This window comes from Microcebus murinus, chromosome 8 (assembly GCF_040939455.1).
Source record: "Microcebus murinus isolate Inina chromosome 8, M.murinus_Inina_mat1.0, whole genome shotgun sequence".
Lineage (NCBI taxonomy): Eukaryota > Metazoa > Chordata > Mammalia > Primates > Cheirogaleidae > Microcebus > Microcebus murinus.
The window spans coordinates 55,964,045-55,986,629 of NC_134111.1; the positions used below are offsets into that span (position 1 = coordinate 55,964,045).

Below are 22,585 nucleotides of genomic sequence, written 5' to 3' on the forward strand. Positions count from 1 at the left end.
ATGAGAGTTTGGCTTTTGGACAGTTTGTGTAAATATTGGCAGTTCCGAATGAGCGGTGTTGAAAAGGATAAATACTAACATGCTATATCTTTCATTAGAACAGAATTTGAAGCATCACTGGGTGGACCAATTCCTGCTCTGTTTTCTGCACTGACACGGAATTCATAGGTGCTTCCTTCTTGTAGTCCTGTTACTTTGCATCTGAGATCGGACACGGGCGTCTTTGTTGCCCTCACCCATCGCAAGCTTTTCTTTTCTCTCCTTTCTATGTGATATCCTGTGATTTCACTGCCACCATCATCCACTGGCCTCTTCCAACTGACTGTGGCAGTGTTCTTAGTGACATTCGAGACCTCTGGTTTTTCAGGAGGGCCAGGGGGACCTGAAAAAGAAGCAAATTTATGGGAAATCCATAAGATCCTAATGCTGCTGTAAATGTTTCCATATCAATTCCCTCACATGCTCTACGTACCAAATCTGTCTACCATTTTGACAGGTTCAGACTGCACAGGTTCTCCTTTGCCGTAGTGGTTTACAGCTGAGACCCGGAAGATGTACTCGTTTCCTTGGATAAGTTTGGTTGCCACGTGCCTGCAAGCCTGGATATCTTCAGACACCACTGTCCATAAAAGTCGGCTGGTTTCTCTCTTTTCAAGAACATAGGACTTAATTGGCGAGCCTCCATCTTCCAAGGGAGGTGTCCATGTAAGTGTTGCTTTCTCAGCAGAAACATTACTGATTTCAATAGGACCCGGAGGACCAGGTACATCAAGGACTGTTACCTTCACATGTTCCTCCTTCGTGCCAAAAGCATTGGTAGCAGTAATGGTGTATTCACCAGCATCTTTTCTCGTGGCATACTTGATAGCAAGCATGGATGATGTTGGTGTTGAAGTTATCTGAGTGATATCTGATGGTCTAACATCTTTTCCTGCCTTGGACCAACTTGACTTTGGAAGGGGTTTGCCAAGAATGCTAATGGCACTCAAAACAATGGTATCCCCTGCTTTCACTGTTAGCCCATCTTTTATTGTAGGATCAAGGACAATGGTTGGTGCCTCTGCAAAGGGAAAAAAAAATTCATGTCAGTCAGAAAATTAAGGAGGTTTAATTTTCTATTTTTTAACAAAGTGAATAAAAAAATAAAATAGACCTACCATATTCATCCTTGCAAATAACGGTTCCTGTACTTTCTGATGGAGCACTGATAGCACCAGCTGTATTCTTTGCTCTAACTCTGAATTCATATTTTCCACCCTCAATAAGGTCAGTTACAGTAAAGGCACAGTCTGGGACATTAACATGGTTGGCTTTCGTCCAAGACTTAGAAGGGAGATCCCGCTTCTCCACTATATATCCAGTTAGCTTATGACCACCGTCGTATTTGGGTTCAGTCCAAATGAGAGTCACTGAATTCCTTGTTACATTAATAACCTCAGGTTTTCCAGGAGGATCTAAAACAAAAACAAAAGCAGCAGTCAAATAAATACCAATGTTTTCTTCATGCAGAAAATGCACCTGGGTTTTTTTTAGTATAATGACTTACCAATTGGATCAAGTGCCACAACTGGCTCTGATGGCAGGCTTGGCTTGCCCACACCTGCTAAATTGATTGCCATAACTCGGAATTCATACTCAAGACCTTCTGTTAGTCCTGTCACTTTAAAGTCTTTCATCCTTATAGGAGTCTTATTAGCCCTCTTCCACATAAGGCTGTTTCTTTCCTTGAACTCAATATGATACCCTGCAAAAGACCCAGGGATGTGTCAATTCATGTAGAAAGTATAAACATAGCTTGATTTTACAATATAAATATTTTTGCCCAAATTATTTATATTTGTCTATATTGAACAGGTAACCATTATTGGTAGTATCCACATATTTATTATCCAGGAATAGTGCCATTTTTGTTTGTCTTGGATTGTGCATAGTTACTGTCCCTTCTGTTGAACAATTTTAGTTTACAGAAATAGATGTTATCACTAAGAAAGACTTTCTTTATTAACTATTGCATTAGGAGGTTTTCAATGAAATTAAACACTAGCTGTATGGACTGAAAGAAAAATGCAGACAGTGCTATTAATAGGAAGCACATCTTCAGCTGTTTTCAGGGAAATATTTGGAAGAAACCTTGATGTAAAAGCTGTAGGATAAGAGCAAACTACATACCTGTAATTGGAGAGCCACCAGTTTTCTTGGGGTCAGTCCAAGTTAGAGATACGGAGTCGTGTCTGACATCCACAATCTTGGGAGGTGGGGGAGCATCGGGCACATCTAGGAAAAATAGATAATGCAAGATTTATAATAGGGAACTTCCCCCAAAGCATGTTTTGCTTTATGTTTTCTGACTTTGCGACACTTACCAAATGGATGTTTAGCAACAATTGGCTCTGATTTCAGGCCTTCTCCTACACCATATTTATTTTCAGCACTGACTCTGAAGGTATATTCCATGCCCTCATGGAGTCTGGTTACTCTAAAGGTGGTTTTCTGGACAGCTGAGGCACACGTCACCCACTTGTTGTTCACAGAATCTCTCTTCTCCAGGATATAGTTGGTGATCTCAGAACCTCCGTCGTCCTTTGGAGGACCCCACTTTAAGGTCATGGCTTCTGCTGTGACTTCATCAAATTTGATTGGCCCGGTGGGGATGCCAGGCTTGCCAACAACTTTTATGGAGATAGTTCCTTCCTTGGTGCCAGCAACATTCTTAAGTGTGATTGTGTATTTTCCAGCATCCGATTTTTGGCAATCATACACTATAAGAGTTGTGTTAACTGCAGATGACTCCACACTGACTCTTGTGTCGGTTGGTAGAGGGTCTTCTCCTTTCTTCCAGGATACTGATGGAGCAGGCTTGCCTTTTATGGGGATCTTAAGACGGAAGTTGCTATTTTCTTTAGCCAAGTAGCACAAATCGGGTAGATCCTTTAAGTCGAGATCAGGAGCCACTGTAAAATAGCAGAGATAAGTTGTTTTTATTTTTAAGGCCAGGCAATGAACTTTTTCAGGTTGTTATCATTTTTTTTTTTTTTTTTTTTTTTTGAGACAGAGTCTCGCTTTGTTGCCCAGGCTAGAGTGAGTGCCGTGGCGTCAGCCTAGCTCACAGCAACCTCAAACTCCTGGGCTCGAGTGATCCTTCTGCCTCAGCCTCCCGGGTAGCTGGGACTACAGGCATGCGCCACCATGCCCGGCTAATTTTTTGTATATATATCAGTTGGCCAATTAATTTCTTTCTATTTATAGTAGAGACGGGGTCTCGCTCTTGCTCAGGCTGGTTTTGAACTCCTGACCTTGAGCAATCCGCCCGCCTCGGCCTCCCAAGAGCTAGGATTACAGGCGTGAGCCACAGCGCCCGGCCTGGTTGTTATCATTTTTAAGGGACTTTTAGATAAGCCAGTGAATGGGGCCCAAGAGCACACTTTTGATGACAATAAAAGGAAAACGAAGGTGTACAGGTAGAGGCTTACCAACATCATCCTTTGCCACAACAGTGATTTCACTGGGAGTTCCTTCTCCATTTTCATTCTCAGCACTCACTCTGAAGGTGTATTCCTTTCCTTCATTCAGATCTTTTGTGGAGTACTGTAGGTTTGGGGACTTCATAACTCGTTGCCACTTATTCTCTTCAGTCAGGAAATCGACTACATATCCGATAATTCGACTTCCACCATCGCTGCGAGGCTTTTTCCAGCCAATCTTACAAGATGACTTAGTTACAGATAATGCTTTCAGGTCCACAACTGGCCCAGGGGTTTCTGAAGCAAAGGAAATAGGATAAGTCTAAGCGCCAGAAAACCAAGGCAGGACATCATTCAAAATGATGGAGTGATAGCTCATTTGCTTACCAGAAGCTTTGACGGCATCACGTGTTTCACCGGGATCACCAATGCCATATTCGTTTTCAGCAAAGACCCTGAAGAAGTAGGATTTTCCCTCCTCCAAGTTAGATACTCTGAAGCTTGTTTTTGAGCACTCAGTTGTCACTGTAGACCAGGACTTCCTCTCTGCATCACGTTTTTCTACCACATAGTTTATGATGGGGCTTCCACCATCAATAATGGGAGGCTCCCAGGTGACATAAGCAGAATCTTTGGATACTTCCTTAACAGTCACATTGATGGGTGGTCCAGGAGTATCTGGATAAAGAGTGGGTAAGTAAGAAATGAACATGTAAAACATACATAATTATATTTTTAAACATATGTGATTCTTTTTTTTTCAAATAGACTTACCAAGCACTTTCACTACGATGGTGTATTCCTTTTTACCACAGCTGTTCTCCAGGGTCAAGATGTATTTCCCTGCATCATATTTATTCACATTTTCACAACGTAAGAAAGTATCAAAATCAGTTGACTTTATGTCCAGTCCAATCCTTTCTCTTAGATTGACATTTGGTTTAGACCACGTGATCTTTGGAGGTGGACGTCCTTTTACTGGTACATACAATCTCATAGTAACTCCAGCACGTAATATGAGTGTTTTCCTTAGATCTGCATCAAGTTCTCCCTCAGGTGGAACTGTTTAATTTTAGGGTGAAAAAAGTAAAAGTAATAAAAATTTAATGGTCGAATGTATTTCCAAAGGCTGGTCTTATCACTCCTAAAATAAGTTTCTTTTCTAGAACTTATTTATTTTCTTTAAAACATTCTTAATCCTCCAAAACAATACAATTGTACTGTACAGTTGTACAAAAACTGTGATTTTTTTTATCTTTCCATTTCTAATGTTTTGGGCTTAAACAAGTTCTCCCTGAAGGATCTGTACCCCATCTTTTCATGAATCTGACATACTCTCACAGTCTACATATATTCAAAGAAAGTAGATGATTGGTGCTTGATTATCTCCATTCTTGTATTTTTTTACTTTCTATATTCAGTGAAGGTACTCTGCCATAAACTCTGGCTGTCTTTGTTTCATTGTGGGAAGAAAAGTACATAGAGTATGAAATATAATACCAAGTATTTCAAATAAAGGGGAAAATTGTTATGGAGAATATGTGAATAGAAGAAATAGGGAGGAGGGAAATTAAGGTGGAGAACACACTAATCACATACTTATGGAGAGGGTGGATTGGAAGAGAAAATAAAAACCATAAGAATGATAAATAGCTTACTATTCAATTAAAAAGACCTACTTATTCTCAAAATAAAATTCCTACATTCCACATTCATTTGAAGATGTGAAATCCTCATATTGTATGAAAAGATTTTCAAAGCCACAAATCACCTTGCATTCCGTGTGCCCTGTTCTGCAATACCATGAAGTACCAACCCAGCTCTCCTATAATGTCCTCCTGGAGTTATCAACTCTAAACCTTATAAATAAATAAATTGACATCAGAGAGTTCTTATTCTCCCTCTTATAATATGATTGCTAAGAAAAGCTTTATATATTTCTCCTGGAAATACTTACTTAAGATGTCCTTGGGGTAGTGTTTATCTGGCACATCGCTGGGGTCACTGTATCCAATCTTATTAACGGCATACACACGGAATTGATACTGTGTGTCCTCCATCAGGCCAGTGACCTCAAAGCGGGTTTTCTGTAGCTTCTCTGGTAAATTGCACCGGACCCAGTTATCAGAGTCAGCTCGTTTTACTTCAACGAGATAACCAATGATAGGGCTACCGCCGTCATAGGCTGGCTTGCCCCAAGATAGACTCACGGAACTGCGGGTTGTGTCATATACTTTAGGGAAAGCCGGTGGACCAGGAGGATCTGAGAATAAATAATAATAGAGTATTTTTTATTAAAACCTGGTTGTTTAATAACTGATTACAACCCAGGGTATGGAACTCTTTCATGAACACTTACACTGAGGGTCCCGAGCATAAGCCGCTTTGGATGCATCACTGGGTTTGCCTGGTCCAGCTTTATTTATAGCTGTAACTCGGAACTCATATTCGGTACCTTCTTGGAGACCTGTTGCTTTTATTGTTCTTTCTATAACAGGCTTTCTGTTGACCTTAGTCCAGTTAACTGTCTGTGTTTCACGCTTTTCAAGCAAATAGCCAGTGATGGGTGAGCCACCGTCATCTGCTGGTGGTTTCCAGCTGACCGTCATGTGGTCTTTGGTTATGTTGCTAATAACAGGAGGATCACAGCGTCCAGGTGGGTCTGCAGAGATGGAGTGAAAAGTTAATTTCCCAAACTGAAAGTTAATGTTTATAAAGTAAAAGGAAAAACCACAGGAAAGTATTCCCACCGTATGGGTTTTTAGCAATTGCTGGTTCAGTGAGGATTGGATCGCCCACTCCGTATTTATTTTCAGCACAAACACGGAACTGATACTCATGGCCCTCAATGAGTTTCTCCACGCTGCAGCTGGTGATGGGCACAGTGGCAGAGACTTGAGCCCAGTTGGGCCTGCTTGTTTCACGTTTGTCAATAATGTAATTGGTGATTTCTGAGCCTCCATCTTCAAGAGGAGGTTCCCAAGAAAGCATTGCACGATCTGCATACATTTTGTTGATTTTAATAGATGCCGGAGGACCTGGTTTATCTGAAAGAAGAAGGAAGAAAAGTGAAGTCTTTCACTAAACTATGTGAACTAGGGAATGAGTACAGAGTGGGGATCTGGACACTTGGGTTGCAATCTTCATATAGTCAATTTCATGTATGACCTTGGAAGCTACTTAAATTTTTAGAATCTTAGTTTCTTCATATGTAAAATTAGCTAACTGAATATGTGATCTCTATGGATTAATAAAATGTGGTATATGTATACCATGGAGTACTATTTAGCTTTAAGAAACAATGGTGATATAGCACCTCTTGTATATTCCTGGATAGAGCTGGAACCCGTTTACTAAGTGAAGTATCTCAAGAATGGAAAAACAAGCACCACATGTACTCACCAGGAAATTGGTATTAATGGATCAACACTTAAGTGGACATATTGGAATAACATTTATCGGGTGTTGGGTGGGTGGGACGGGGGGTAGGGGAGGATGGGCAATATACGTAACCTTAACATTTGTACCCCCATAATATGCTGAAATTTAAAAAAATGTGATCTCTAATGTTCTTTTCAGCTCTAAAACAATATTGTTCTGTGGTAAGAATAATTCTGTACTTAGGAAATATATTTGAGGATATGCATCTTTTCTCACATATTACTTTGTAAATACTATATATAGCCCATTAACCAAAGTAAAATATGCATTCTAAGTAAATGCTATAGTTACCTAAAACTTTAAGCTTAATGGTGGCTGATTTGGAACCACTTGAATTTTCAGCGGTAATGGTATAGTCTCCCGAGTCCTTTCGGTTCACGCTGAATAGCTCCAAGGTGCACAAGTTCCTCTTCATGGCCATCTTTATGCCTTCTGCTGGTTTTAGCAGTGTGCCATCTTTCTTCCAAGAAACTGTTGGCATTGGTTTACCAAAAACAGTGGCATCCAGGCAAACATTAGTTCCAGCTTTCACGGTAAGCAATGATTTCATAGCCACACTAAGCTCTATCCTAGGAGGAACTGGAAAGAAATAAGATGAAAGGATTTAATATTTGCAAAGCTATATTGCATAATCCCTATTAAAAATAGTAAAACATTTACATACTGTTTCTTTCAAGAATGGAATTTTTATTTTATTTAAAAATTTTTAATAGACAAATAATAAATATATTTATGGGGCACAAATGTGTTGTTTTGATATATGTATACATTGTGGAATGATTAAATCAAGCTAATTAACATATCCATCACTTCATCTACTCATCATTTTTTTTTTGTGGTGGGAACATTTAAAATCTACTCGTTTAAGCCGGGCGTGGTGGCTCATGCCTGTATTCCTAGCACTCTGGGAGGCTGAGGCGGGCGGATTGCTCAAGGTCAGGAGTTCGAAACCAGCCTGAGCAAGAGTGAGACCCTGTCTCTACTATAAATAGAAAGAAATTAATTGGCTAACTAATATATATAGAAAAAATTAGCCGGGCATGGTGGCACATGCCTGTAGTCCCAGCTACTAGGGAGGCTGAGGCAGCAGGATCGCTTGAGCCCAGGAGTTTGAGGTTGCTGTGAGCTAGGCTGACGCCATGGCACTCACTCTAGCCTAGGCAACAAAAGTGAGACTCTGTGTCAAAAAAAAAAACCAAAAATATACTCGTTTAGCAATTTTGAGATATATAGTACTATGGTCACCATGCTGTACACTAGACCACTAAAACCTATTCCTCCCGGGTAACTGCAACTTTGTATCCTTGGACCAATACCTCCCTTCCCCCAACTCCGCCTGCCCACCCCTGGCCTCTGATAACCACCAAGTAATGTATTTATTATAAAAAAAAATAACTTTAATGTAGAAAATTGATAATGCCAAAAGTATGAAGTAAAAGGTAAAGATCACCTATAATTTCAACAATTTTGGTGCGTTTCTTTGTTGTGCTTTTCTTATGTGTACTGTTGAAATTATGCAGTCTTCACAGTTTTCCAGCCTGCTTTTTAGTTTAGTGTATTCTTGAGATTCTCTATAATCATAAGATTTGGTGTCTATATACAGAGTATCTATCATTTTATTTTTCCTTTTTTCCATAGGTATAGATTTAGTTTTTTATTAGGAGAAATGAACATCATGAATGCTGTACATCTTTGCCTATAACACTCAACAGAATCTTACCATTTTCTGCGAGGATAGTCACTGGATCGGAAGGTTCGGAAGGCTGGCTGATGTTGACTGCGGTCCTGGCAATTGCTCTGAATTGATACTGAGCATTCTCTTCTAAGCCAGTAGCTGTGTACTCTTCCTGGGGAATCTGGTGAGGGGTAGTATTGCAGCGTACCCACTTATCACCGGGAAGTTTGCAAGCTTCCACGAAATAGCCAATGATTTTACTGCCTCCATCATGCTTTGGACGGGCCCAGATGAGGGATGCAGTATTCTTGGTGACATCAATGACTTCAGGTTTTCCAGGAGGATCTAAAACCCAAAGAGATATTCTCAGCATTTGTCTTATTAGCAGAAGTTTAAACTTCCACATTTCAATCATCACCCCTGCTGCTAAGTAAAAAGCTCAACAGAATGACAATCAACCCATTTTAATAATCATCCAACCAGTATGCACTTTTGAGTCTTTACTATGTAATTTTGAGAGAATTATATGAAGTATATTTTCTTAGTAAGACTTAGAGAGAACATATTCCTTTATAGAAGTACTAATCCCTCAGCTACTCCAATATTTAAATGTGCTTCCATAATAGCAAAAAGAAGAATACTTACCAACTGGCATTCTTGCGGTTACATATTCTGTGGGTTTGCTGGGCGGGCTGGATCCAGCTTTGTTTAGGGCGTAGATTCTGAATGAATACTCAAGACCTTCTACGAGGCCAGCACAAGGATATTCAGTTGACCGGACAAGAGTATCATTAGCTTTCACCCAGAGCAAACTGTTTCTTTCCTTGCGTTCAATCAGGTAACCAGTGATGGGGCTGCCTCCATCACTGTCTGGTCTGTCCCATGCGACAAAAATGCAGTCTTTGTTGACTTTGGTGACTCGTGCATTCTTTGGCTCACTAGGAACCCCTGGAGATGAAGACAAAGGAAATGTCAGTTTCTACATATTAAGTAACAGACTGGAAAGGGAACATCATTTTTTTTCTCCCTGAACAAAACATACCAAATGGGAACTTAGCAAGCATCTTTGGAGACACGAGGGGCTCTGAAATGCCGAATCGATTTTCAGCACGGACCCGGAACACGTACTCCTGGCCTGGGATCAGTTTCCCAATCCTGCAGGAAGTTTTTGTGACTGAAGCTAGAGCCGTGACCCAATCGCCACGGCTTACGTCACACTTCTCCACGATGTAATTGGTGATGTTACTGCCTCCGTCCTCCAGAGGGATGTGCCACGACAGGGAGCAGGCGTCGGCGTCTATATCAGAAATGTCGAACGGAGGCTGAGGGGGCCCAGGAGCATCTGTGTGAACCAGAAAGAGGAAGGAAATATAAGAATAGGGATCTTATGGAAAAACATGTTTCTGACCTTTATATGTAAAGGGCCATTTGAACACTTAACCTACCCATGACTATGACTTTGATTTTCTGAGTGTCTGTCCCAGAACTGTTCTCTGCTGTGAGGCTATAGTACCCACTGTCTTTCCTACTAACATCTTTTATGATCAGAATTGAAGAGCTGTCTGCTTTATGCACGGCCAGGTGGCTGGATGTGACAACGTCCTCTTCTCCTTTTTTCCATTTACATGTGGGATGAGGTTTTCCATATACATGGGCTTCGATCCGGAGCTTCTTCCCAGCTTTAATCGTAATTTGCTCTGGCATAAGGATCTTTGGTGGCACTAAAAATAAAATGAAAGCTCATTAATTTTGGTGTTAAATTTCTTCTTGTGGGAACTATACTGGTGCTCTTTAAGTAGTGAGCTATAACCCTTTAATGGGTTCAAATTAATGTTTGTATTAAGCCAATTAAGAAAAGAGAATAGAATAGAAAATATCAGAGGGAAGCACACATAAGGATAGGTATTGTTTCAGCAAACTTTTTTTAGTTATATATATATGTGTGTGCTTGTATTGTGTCTATTTACTATGTGTTATGGATCTACATGTTTGAAAACTGCTGTTCTCGACTGTTTTTCAAGTATTTCTGGAGCTAGATTCCTCAGGGAAGAAATGTCTACATGTAAAAAAAATCAACTTTTATCACGTACTATAAATGAAGCAACAACTACTTACACAGTTGTTCTTTGGCTTCATATACTCCTTCAGCTTCTCTTGGCAAACTGACTCCAACGGCATTTCTGGCCGCTACTCTAAATTTGTATTTCTTTCCTTCCTTTAGGCCAGTGACAACAAGGCTGAGATCTTTTACCACTGAGTACTCTGTCCAGCGATCTGCAGCCTGCTCTTCTTCTCTGTAACTAATGATATAGCCATCGATTTTAGCTCCTCCGTCACGCAGGGGCGGTAACCAGGCTAATGTGGCACTGTTCTTTGTCATTTCAGTCACTTCTAATTTCCTTGGGGGATCCGGCTCACCTAGAAGAAAAACACAATTTAGAAAATTATCTAGGTAACCTAATTAAACCCCCTTGGTTAATGTACATAAGAGTTTTGGTATGCCATGTGCTTCCAAGTGTACAGAAACTGTGGTTCAGGATGTTGAAAGTAAAACGTACAAAATGAGACAGATCAAAAACGTTTCATGAGTGAATTAGATGTTTACTGTACTGTTTGGGTTTCCACAAACGAAATCCCCTTCAATAGTGGATTAAATGGTATTGGTATCTTGACCTTGCTAAAATAGGAAACTGGAGTTAAAAGGAGGAAGAAGGGATATTACTTACTCAGAGGATCTGATGCAAGCACTGGTTTGGGGACGTCTGTTGGGACTCCGGGGCCATACTCGTTGACAGCAGTTACTCTGAAGAAATACTCATTCCCAGGGACAAGATTGGTTACATTGAAGCTTGTTTTCTTAACTTCTGGGGTAACAGTTGACCACGTCTTTCTCTCTGCCTCGCGTTTCTCCACAATATAATGTGTCACTTGGCTCCCACCATCATTCTCAGGAGGGGCCCAGGACACATGGCATGATGTTTTAGTGACATCTGAAACTTTCAAATCAGACACAGGTCCAGGAGTATCTGTCAAGAACCACAAAATCAGATATACATGTTCCCTTAGCATCCTTATTAACTAATTTATTCTTGAAGAGTGAGGGAGAAGCATTTTAGCAACCCACCTAATACTCTGACATTTACAAATACAGCCTTTTCTCCTGCCGGGTTCACGAGCGTTAAGGAATATTTTCCTGAGTCATCACGGGTAGAATTGGGGATGACCAGGAAGGCCATAGTGTCAACCAGATCGACTTGTCCTTTTCTGACCACATTATCAATACCCACTTTTCGCCAAGTGACTTTCGGGGCAGGTCGCCCTCTCACTATGGCAAATAGTCGAATAGGGCATCCTGCTCTCACTATGACCAGTTTTCTCATGCTGGCATCCAAATCAATCTCCGGAGGTTCTGCAGATGACATGAAGGTTATTAGCTGACTTTTCAGAACATGGGAAAATAACAGAAGAAATGAAGTGTGAGTGAATCAAGTGACAAAGGAGGGCCTCACCTAGTATTTCTTTAGGTTTGATAGCTTCCTTTAGTTCTGCAGGGCGCCCAATGCCAACTTGGTTTTGGGCACACACCCTGAATTCATATTCCTGGTTTTCATCCAAGCTGGTAACAGTGAATTCCATGCGAACAAGTTGTGCTGCGGCGTTGCACCTTTTCCAGCCTTCATCGGGTGATGCGTCTGCTATTTTTGGTCTCATTTCCACAACATATCCAATAATTGGTGCGCCACCATCATAGACTGGTTTTCCCCACCCAAGAGTTATGGAATGTTTGGTTGTATCAACCACTTTGAAATTGGTTGGTGGACCAGGAGGCTCTGAAAATAAATATAAGATTAAATGTACACATGATTCACTACTACTAGTAGTGATACTTTAATGTGTAATTTTACATAATCAATCTTGGATAATCAAAGATAGGACATTCAATTTTTCAATTACTGAGTCTTCTTTATTTTCTGTCATAAAAATTAGAATCTACCATTGTACATTAAAGGTGATTTGGTAAAAGGTCTATTTGGAAAAATATTTGCTAAAATAGAGTTTTGATATTATGGATTTAACTTATTTATCTAATATCTTGTGCTTGAGATTAAGAGTTGGGTTAGTATCAGAAAAAACAAGAACATCTTACCTATGGGGTCTTTTGCCACCACTGGTCTTGATGGCAAGCTTGGTTCTCCAATTCCAACTTCATTTTCTGCCTTGACACGGAACTGATATTCATGATCTGGGAGGAGATTCTGCACTTTCATACGTCTCTCAGAGACTGCACTCTTGTTAACAGGGACCCATCGTACTGCATGTTTTTCCTTTTTCTCCAAATAGTATCCTGTGATAGACTTTCCGCCATCATATTCAGGTGGATTCCAAACCACAGTCATCTCTTCTTTGCTTACTTTTGTGACTTCTGGGGGATCAGGGCGACCAGGTCTGTCATATTTGGTTTTTGCTATGACTGGCTTAGTTTCTGTTGGAGGCCCTGTCCCTATTTTATTTTCTGCACGGACTCTGAAAATATATTCATTTCCTTCTATAAGACGTGTTACTGTAGCACTAGGTATCAAGACGTTAGCAGAATAGGTCGACCAAACCATTCGCTTGGTCTCACATTTTTCTAGAATATAATTTTGGATTTCACAGCCGCCATCATCTTCTGGTGGATCCCAGCGAATAGTACACCTATCACTGGACACATCACCAATTTTTAGATTCCTTACAGGCCCAGGCTTATCTAAAACAATGACAGTGGCATAGGCCACAAAACTGCCAGCTGTGTTAGTTGCTGTAATTACATATTTACCACCATCACTTCGCTTTGCTTTCGTAAGAGAAAATTTAGATGAATCACTGCTGGTATCAATCTTGACCCTTGGTGATCTTGTTAAGTCTGTGGCATCTTTGTCCTTGGTCCATAAGACTTCTGGAAATGGTTTGCCTCTAACCCCTGCCTCAAGTCTAATGGTTTCCCCTGCTCTGACAGTTAGCACGCCACTTAATTTCAGATCAAGCACTGGTTTCTGCAAGTCTTCCTTCACAACGACTTCCCCTGTCTTCACCCAGTCACTTTCCCCACCTTCGTTCTTTGTTTGCACTCTGAACTCATAAATCTGGTTTTCAACACATTTGTCAACCATATAGTGGGTTTCTTTAATGCTTCCTTTATGCACTCTTTCCCAGTCCTCAGAGCCCTTCAGCCTCCTCTCAACATGATAGGATAGATTTGGGCTGCCACCATCGTAATCAGGCCGCCGCCACTTTAGATAGACGAACGTCTTTCCTTTGTCTGCAATGTGAAGGTTTTCAGGCTCACCTGGTCTGTCAATGGGGTTAATAGCCAGAATGGGAGTTTTTGTTTCAATGGTTGGCCCAACACCTACTTTATTCTCTGCACAAACTCGGAAATAGTATTCGTTGTTGGCTAAAAGGTTGGCCTTGATTGATCGCTTAGTGACATCTGAAGCAACAATTGACCAGCCTTTTTGGTTCGGTTTGCGATATTCTACTATGAAATTTGTTATTTCTGAGCCTCCATTATCTAGTGGGTTTTCCCAAAAAATTGTACAGTTCTCTTTGGTCACATTGCTAACCCTCAAATTCTGGCAAGGTCCGGGTCTGTCAAGGACATTAACAATGGCTGAACCTTGGGCATGTCCACTGCTGTTCTTAGCTGAGATGATATATTTGCCATGATCCGCTCTAACGGCTTCTTTAATTTGTAACTCAACACGAGGTAGATCATGAATTAGGTCAACCCGCTTCTCTCGGACCAATACTTTGCCTTCCTTAGACCATGTTATGTCTGGTTCAGGTCTGCCTTTGACTCGAGCAAGAATGCGGATAGTTTGGCCCACTCTGACAGTAATGACATCACGGCAGGTAACATCAAGTTCTACTTCTGGAGGGTGAAGGATGTCTTTTGCAATCACAGATTCTGCTAGTTCTCTTGGCTCTCCCTCTCCTACAATATTAGCTGCCTTTATACGGAATCTGTACTCATTTCCTTCAATTAGTCCGGGTACCCTAAAGGCACACTGCCTAATGAGTTCATCTTTATTAATCCTGTCCCATTGTGCTGTGCCAGGTTTCTGACATTCCACTACATAGCCTAGAATGGGGCTGCCACCATCACTGAGAGGCTTTGTCCACACTAGGTCAGCTGTTTCTTTGGTCTTGTCTTTCAGTTTAGGATTAATAGGTGGTCCGGGTGGTTTGATGGGCCGGCAAGCTTTTATTGGGTCAGAGCTTGGGGACGGATTGCTTAGTCCTGCAAGATTTTCAGCAAAAACTCTAAACTCATATGTGTTTCCCTCATAGAGTCCAGTCACTCTAAACTTCAGGTCAGCTACAGGTGTTTTGTTGACCCTCACCCATTTGCCAGTTATTTCTCGACGTTCCACATAGTAGCCAGTTATTGGACTGCCACCATCAGATTTTGGCAGTGTCCAAGACACTGTTGCTGCATTTTCAGTAATGTCAGTAACCACTGGTTTACCAGGAGGAGATGGAGGACTAAACTTATGTTTAGCAACTGTAGGTACGGAGTCAAGGGGAGGACCGACACCCATCTTATTCTCTGCTCTAACTCGGAAAACGTATTCACAGCCCTTCTGCAAGTGTGGGATTTTCAGTTTTGTCTTACTGCTTCCTGAAGAGACAACACCCCATGTGTCCTTCTTTGTATCTTTTTTCTCGACAATATAATTGATCACAGGGCTTCCTCCATCATCCTTAGGTGGCTGCCATGAGATAGTCATGTGTTCAGGGGTAACATCCAGAATATTAATGGGACCTGTTGGTGGACCAGGAACATCAAGGACAGTAAGGTGTACAGGTGCTGTTTTGCTACCAGCTGCATTGGAAACTGTGATTTGATATTCCCCGGTGTCTTTCCTTAAGCAGTTCTTAATGGTAAGTACTGATGAGAAGTTGTCGGTTTCGACCGTGTAGTGTTCGTCTGTTTTAATCTCAACCCTGTCGGTTGTCCACTTCGCAGTAGGCACGGGTACACCTCTTATAATAGCAGGGAATCTCACTGTAGTTCCAGCCTTTACCACAAGGCCTTCAATTAATTTCAAATCTAGCTCCACAGATGGAGGCACTGGAAAGTAAACATGAAGACATTAGGTTTTGATTTTCACAATATAAATAGTTTAAAGAAGAAATAAAAACAACGCCAATCCCCAAATTACCTAGTTTTTCTTGACATTCTATTGGGATAGTTGTGTCAGGGATACTAAGACCCACGATATTTTCCGCTTTTACACGGAATATATATGTCTTTCCTTGTTGTAGCCCAGTAACAACACACTCTAAGTTTGTCACAGTCTTGAACTTAATCCAGTCCTGGGTGCCTTCCTCTTGATATTCTACCAAATATCCAGTGATTGGAGAGCCACCATCACGATCTGGCTTATTCCAAACGAGGGAGACTTCAGTCCTGTCAACGTCTACATGGTGTAAGTTCTTGGGTGGCCCAGGGGGATCTTTGCAAAAGAAAAAGTTATAATGAATAAGTAATATTCTTAAAGACAGCCAAACAATACTTTTATATCCAGAGAAAGCAACTTACGGAGAGGATCCAGAGCCTTGATGGGTTTAGGTGTCTCAACAAAAGGACCACGTCCATACTGGTTCTCAGCAGCTACTCGGAAGAGATACTGATTGCCTTCATTAAGATGTTTAGCCAAGTGACTCTTTTTCTTTGATGTAGCTGAAATAGGTGACCACTGGGCACTGGCAACATCCCTCCTCTCAACTACATAGTTTGTAATAACAGAACCACCATCATCCAGTGGTTCCTTCCAGGTAAGGTAACAAGAATCTTTCCTAATTTCACTGACTTCCAAGTCTCTAGGTGGCCCAGGTTTATCTGAAAAGTATTAAATAATAGTTAAATAAGTGACTTAATTAGACAAGAGCTCAAAATGTATAAAAATTTATTTTTAATGGCATAAGTATTAAAATTCTTACCTAATACAAATACTTTCACCGAGACAGTTTTTGAACCAGCTGGATTCTCCACTGTTAAGGAATATATTCCACCATCTTCATGGGCAGCATTGCGAATTTCAAGCTTGCTACCAACTGGAGTAACATCAATTCTTGCTTTAGTTGGAGCCTCTCTGTCTCCTTTTTTCCAGGTTACTTTTGGGAAAGGCACTCCTTTGATGATGGCACTAAGTCTTAGAGTATCACCAACCTTGATGTACTGTTCTCTTGTCATGTTGGCATCAAGAATCAACTCAGGGGGTTCTAGGATAAAGGGAACAGTATGTTCAGATTTGATTTAGGAATACTTATCACAGTTAAGCATATACAATCAGACCCATATTTTCCTTGCAAATGCAGGTGAGAACATTTTACTCACCAAGTCTGTCTTTTACTAGGACTGGCTCTGGAACATAAGCTGGATCCGATTCTCCAGCTTCATTGACTGCAAGCACTCTGAACTTATAGGTCTGACCATCCCGGAGACCAGTGACTTTATATTTAGTTTCGGGACATGACTCAGGAGTGTGATTGGCTCTTTTCCAGTCTTCATCTCCAACTTTCTGGTACTCGACAATATAACCCAGAATCTTGCTCCCACCATCATGACGTGGTGGCTGCCAAGTTAGATCAACTGAATTACATGTTGTATCTATTGCTTCAGGATTAATAGGTGGACTTGGTTTAGCTACATAATGAAATAAAAAAAAAAAACCCAGGAATTAGAATATAAGTTGAAAACAAAGTTGGATAATATGAAAACTGACTGAATGCATCAATACTATACCAATTGGATCTTTAGCAAAGATTGGTTTGGATGGTGGGCTTGGATCTCCAATACCAATTTCATTTTCTGCAGAAACCCGGAATTCATACTGACATCCTTCTAGAAGATCAGGAACCCTAAATTTAGTGTATGGATGGATAGGCTCTTTGGTAACTCTAGCCCATCGTTTAGACATAGTTTCCCTCTTTTCTAGGATGTAGTTCGTGATGGGCTTTCCTCCATCATGTGGCTTGTTCCAGGTGACTAATGCAGAGTCTTTGGTAACTTCTGTAACTTTTGGCTGATCAGGTGCATCAGGAACCCCTATAACAAATGTTAGTAAAATGTGTTAGAAACTTAATTCTTCCCATTAACTATATCAAGCATTAAATCACTAAAAAGAAACATAATGCATACTGAAACGATCTTTGGCTTTCATGGAATCAGACACCAGAGGGTCACTTATTCCATACAGGTTTTCAGCACGTATCCGGAAAACATAATCTTTTCCTTCAAGCAGTTTAGGAACTTTGCATGTTGTCTTGGCGCTTGCAGATGTCACAGGCATCCAAATGTCTTTACCCAACTCGTTCTTCTCAATAATATAATTGGTAATTTCACTGCCCCCATCATCTAAAGGAGGCTTCCAAGAGATAACCATGTATTCTTTGGTCACCTCATCAAAAATAACTGGTCCAACTGGTGGTCCAGGACGGTCTGCAGAAAAAAAAAAAAAGCACAGCACAAAAATGTTATTTCCAGTTCTGCTTTCGAACGAACAGAAGGTTTATTTTTCTTGCTAAAGGATACTTACCAACAACATTAACTTGACAGACTCCTTTCCTGGAGCCTGTACTGTTCTCAACAACCACACAGTATTTGCCAGAATCTGAACGTTTGGCCTTGGTCTTCTCGAGAGCAAGCGTCGTTGGAGTAGTCTTTATATGAGTGCGATCATCTTCTAGTATGTCAGTTTCATCTTTGAACCAGGAAACCTTAGGCTTTGGTTTGCCAGAGTAATGGCCAGTGAGAGCAAAAGCTTCACCAACTCGAACCGTGAGCTTATCTCTGAAGTCGAGGTCAAGTGTTGGAGGAGCTATAATGTATAATTATAAAGGCAAATCATTTGTATTGATGTCTTATGACAAATCAACAAATGTACAAGTTTTCAAAGTATAAACTGTAGTAGATGCATACCCAGCTCATCCTTGCAAGTGATTGGCTTGGTGCAAAATGATGGTTTGCCTTGTCCAACAATGTTGACGGCACTGACACGATACTCATAGGTATCGCCTTCTTTTAAGCCTTTAACAGTGTATTTTCTGCTAAGCAAGTTGTCTTTTGTAACTTTGTGGAACTTCTCAGTTCCAATGAGCCGGCTTTCTAGGACATAGTTAAGAATTTCGGATCCACCATCATACTTAGGAGGATTCCAAGTCAAAGTTACAGAATCTTTAGTAACTTCTTTGACTTCCAGGTCTTCAGGACGCTCTGGTACAGCTGCAAGTGTAAATATAGATTTATAGTGAAAAAAGTGTCACCTTAAGAATACTGACTGTAGTAAATGCTTCTTTCTGAGGATTGCATCTAAACATTAAACTCTCTACGTCCATAATAAAGAAAAGAGGTCTCATCATAGAACTATTAGAATTAAAAAGGACCCAATACAATCTAATCTCCTCATTTGACAGATGAGGAAATAAAGTTTCATTGAGGCTAAATAATTTAGGAAAGGTCTCTAGAGTTGGTAGTTTTAGAGTTAGGAAAATAAGTCAATTTCTATTTCAGTAGGATATTAAAAAAACCAGCATAGCATACATGGAAAGAATTTGATGAATCATATATGTTCTTAAAATCTCTTTCACAATCACTGTTCAAATACTACTAAATCAGATATCCAGTAGTTGTCTAATCTGCATGCCAAATGAATGAAATGTATGGTATTTATGCATATATTTTATCACCATAGTCTTTTATTAAATGAATTAAGCAGTGATTAAGCATAAAATTATTTCAAATTATACTTACTTATTGGCTCTCGGATAACAAGGGCTTCTGATGTCTCAACAAATGGGCCCATGCCGATACTATTTTCAGCTGCAATTCGGAAAAAGTAGGCTTTTCCTTGAATGAGGCCTTGGACAGTAGCATTTTGTCGAGTAACATTACATGATACTGGGGTCCATGCTCTGCGGTCAGATTCCCGCTTTTCAATGACATAGTTGGTGATTGGAGAGCCTCCATCATCTTCTGGAGAAAACCATGTCAGTTTGCAGGACTCATTGGTTAGGTTGTGAGCTAGGAATGGTACTCCAACAGGACCTGGTACATCTGGAAATAAAAGGAAAAGATTTCAAGCTGTTTGTCTTCAATGAACTATAATGTTCAACATTTATTACTCTTTGTTTTTTAAAAGGAGACAAAATGTTGTTATGACTAAAATAAGATTTTGTGCCTATTAATTGAGTTTACCCCTACCCCCACTGTCTATATTCAACCGTATTTTTAAATAAAGTAGGTTTGCAGTTATTGGTTGCCATAATGTTGGTAGAAGCTGAAAGGAGAATAAAATGCTTTTAAAAGTAATTTGTGAGTCGGATGGGAAGTTGCTGCTGGGAGGTGAACACACAGAGGGAGACAGGAGGTGGGTGAAGGGTAGCCTAGTCACTTCTTGTGGCCAGTTTCCTCTCCAACGTGGAAGGAGGGAGAGACATTTTTTTTCCTCTGTGTGATCAATGAATCAATGAACAGCACATAAGACCTCGAATTGCGAATGACTTTGAGGGAGTTAGAAATTTAACATGCAAATACACAAGTTGTCAACCTAAAGTAATAGCTGTTAAGCAAAAGAGTGTTTAGATGCTTACAGCTAACCTAAGCTTATAGAACTATTGCTCAATGAAATTATTTTCCGTATGTCATTCTTATATTAATTATCTTCAATAAAGAATTGGCTATTTTCACATATAAACTGTGGCTGAAGTATTGCTGTGCCTAGGGACATGCTTAGAGAGCGCAGCATGGGAGCACAGCATGCTTTATTTTCTGGGCAAATCCCTGATCGAAAGCAGCCAACAAGGGGCATGAAAAAGCCTTGTAGAGTTCAACTCTGTATTCAATGACTAGAAATGCAATGTTGATAACCAAATATGATGCTCCTCTTCAGTTAGAATACTGAAACTCATAAAAGAGGTTTTTGCATTATTATGAAAATTAGCAATAGAGATAGAGTAGTCTTATGATGTGAAAATAATCAACATTGGCAAATTGTTAAACAATCATGTACATTTGCAGGAAAGTTGCTTTTATGAAAACTATATAATAACATAATAGATGTTTATGGGGGTGAGTTCTATAAAAAAGCAGCATACAAAACTTTATTTATAATAAGAGTACAACCATATAGAACATGCATAGGATAAGAAAGCAAGGAGAAAATTTTAAAAAATTCTAATAATGGTCAATGGGATTATGGGTTAGTTTTCTTATTTTCCAAAATGTTTGTAATATAGTTTTATTGTAAAACAAAACAAAAACAAAAACAAAAATCAAGAAAACAATATAGTGTCATTGTAAATGTAATAAAAATACTAAAGAGTCGTGTGGACAAATTGAATGTATTTACCTAATACATCAACGATAATTGTCTTCTTTCTTTCTCCCCCTTCATTTTTGGCAAGAAGAGAGTAGATGCCCTGATGGCTCCTCTGGCAGTTCTTGATGACCATGGATGAGCTGATGGCTGTGGTCTCAATGGTGGCTTCTTGAGGTAAGGCTCTTTCATTCATGTTCCAGGTCACTGTTGGAGGAGGCTTTCCAGACACATAGGCAATGATTCGGATCACCCCTCCAGCATGGACCACAATTCTGTCTCTGACACTGGCATCTAACTGAAGATCAGGTGAAACTGGGAAACAATTGAAAATTATAAGTGCGATTTTCATTTTCAATCTGAAACATAAATATTGATGAAATAATTGAAGTATTAATAATTACCAATTCTATCCTTCATTTCAATGGCATCCGTGACTTCTCCAGGTTCTCCAATGCCGGCAATATTGACTGCTCTGACTCTAAATTTGTAGAATGCTCCTTCTTTTAATCCTGTCACAACAAGTTTTGTTCCTCTTACTTCTTTATCTTTACCCTGGGGGAAAAAACCATAAACATTTTATAATTAGAATAGTTCTTTGTACCTTCTTGCTTTAATGGCCTTTTAAAGCATAACTAGTAACCTATTTAACTATTCTCTTGGGAAATTTGTTGCTGATTTAGGTCTCAGGGATCAGATATTACAACAATGGAATAACTTGCCAGGAAGTGTGCTTTAAAATTAGTGTAAATGATTGAAAAAACTGTATTGTTCATTTATTCCACCTTTTCAGCGTTTATAACTAAAAGATAAGTTAACAATCACATGACTTGACTTTTGATTAGATTTTTGACATTAACAGATATTTGGATTATCAGTTATAATTATTCTGTTTTTCTGATTTCTCGATCCAAAAAAGATAGGCAGAAGTTGATGGAATTGAGAATAACTACGAATAACTACGACATTTTTAGTTTATTCATAGTGCGTGTCCTTAATGCCAAGTTTTAGCTACCTTCTCCCATTCTTCTTTTCCTTCTTCTTTATATTCAACGATGTATCCAGTTACTTTGGATCCACCATCTTTTAGTGGGGGAGACCACTCCAGGTCCGCAGATGATTTAGTCCAATCTGTCACTTTGGGAAATGGAGGACCAGGAGGGGCTAGAAATAACCAGTATACATTAGTATTCTTGACTTTCCCATGGCGTCTTTGGAAAATAAGATTAAAGAAAAAGGAATGGTTTCAAGGCTTACCAATTGGATCCCTAGCAGTCACTGGGTCTGATGGCGGACTCGCGGGACCCACGCCAGCAGCATTGATTGCGTACACCCGGAACTGATAGTCAGAACCTTCAATAAGACCAGTCACTTTATAAGAAACACCCAAAGTCATAGCTTTGATAGGATCTCGGTTAACCCTCTTCCATCTCTTCGAAGTGGTGTCTTTCATTTCCAGCCAGTACCCTGTCACAGGAGAGCCTCCATCGTACTCTGGCTCTTCCCAGTTGACAGTCATGGAGTTACGAGTCACGCTGCTAACGGTTGGTTTATCTGGTGCTCCAGGGACAGCTGAGAACAAAATCACATTGATTTATAAGAAATTAAAAAAAAAACACAAAAAACAGGTAAGAATGGCTTTGCAT

General features: G+C 40.1%; 1 protein-coding gene across 45 annotated transcripts in view; it reads right to left on the reverse strand.

The window, feature by feature from the left end:
- TTN (titin) overlaps positions 1 to 22,585 on the reverse strand; it is a 273,099-nt gene that overhangs the window by 50,982 nt on the left and 199,532 nt on the right. For all 45 annotated transcript variants that reach the window (XM_076005692.1, XM_076005688.1, XM_076005677.1 and 42 more), the window contains 35 exons: positions 22,197 to 22,511; positions 21,955 to 22,103; positions 21,344 to 21,494; positions 20,973 to 21,254; positions 19,376 to 19,678; positions 18,545 to 18,847; positions 18,162 to 18,443; positions 17,765 to 18,064; positions 17,369 to 17,671; positions 16,961 to 17,269; positions 16,564 to 16,845; positions 16,163 to 16,462; positions 15,783 to 16,076; positions 12,725 to 15,691; positions 12,087 to 12,407; positions 11,702 to 11,986; positions 11,304 to 11,603; positions 10,693 to 10,995; positions 10,023 to 10,298; positions 9,620 to 9,919; positions 9,223 to 9,525; positions 8,623 to 8,922; positions 7,194 to 7,481; positions 6,212 to 6,508; positions 5,821 to 6,123; positions 5,419 to 5,724; positions 4,236 to 4,523; positions 3,849 to 4,139; positions 3,471 to 3,758; positions 2,364 to 2,951; positions 2,170 to 2,274; positions 1,547 to 1,744; positions 1,158 to 1,454; positions 473 to 1,060; positions 80 to 382 (listed from right to left, as the gene is read on the reverse strand). In XM_076005692.1, coding sequence (XP_075861807.1) covers positions 80 to 382; positions 473 to 1,060; positions 1,158 to 1,454; positions 1,547 to 1,744; positions 2,170 to 2,274; positions 2,364 to 2,951; positions 3,471 to 3,758; positions 3,849 to 4,139; positions 4,236 to 4,523; positions 5,419 to 5,724; positions 5,821 to 6,123; positions 6,212 to 6,508; positions 7,194 to 7,481; positions 8,623 to 8,922; positions 9,223 to 9,525; positions 9,620 to 9,919; positions 10,023 to 10,298; positions 10,693 to 10,995; positions 11,304 to 11,603; positions 11,702 to 11,986; positions 12,087 to 12,407; positions 12,725 to 15,691; positions 15,783 to 16,076; positions 16,163 to 16,462; positions 16,564 to 16,845; positions 16,961 to 17,269; positions 17,369 to 17,671; positions 17,765 to 18,064; positions 18,162 to 18,443; positions 18,545 to 18,847; positions 19,376 to 19,678; positions 20,973 to 21,254; positions 21,344 to 21,494; positions 21,955 to 22,103; positions 22,197 to 22,511 — 13,068 coding nt within the window. The remainder of the gene's footprint in view (positions 1 to 79; positions 383 to 472; positions 1,061 to 1,157; positions 1,455 to 1,546; positions 1,745 to 2,169; positions 2,275 to 2,363; positions 2,952 to 3,470; positions 3,759 to 3,848; positions 4,140 to 4,235; positions 4,524 to 5,418; positions 5,725 to 5,820; positions 6,124 to 6,211; positions 6,509 to 7,193; positions 7,482 to 8,622; positions 8,923 to 9,222; positions 9,526 to 9,619; positions 9,920 to 10,022; positions 10,299 to 10,692; positions 10,996 to 11,303; positions 11,604 to 11,701; positions 11,987 to 12,086; positions 12,408 to 12,724; positions 15,692 to 15,782; positions 16,077 to 16,162; positions 16,463 to 16,563; positions 16,846 to 16,960; positions 17,270 to 17,368; positions 17,672 to 17,764; positions 18,065 to 18,161; positions 18,444 to 18,544; positions 18,848 to 19,375; positions 19,679 to 20,972; positions 21,255 to 21,343; positions 21,495 to 21,954; positions 22,104 to 22,196; positions 22,512 to 22,585) is intronic.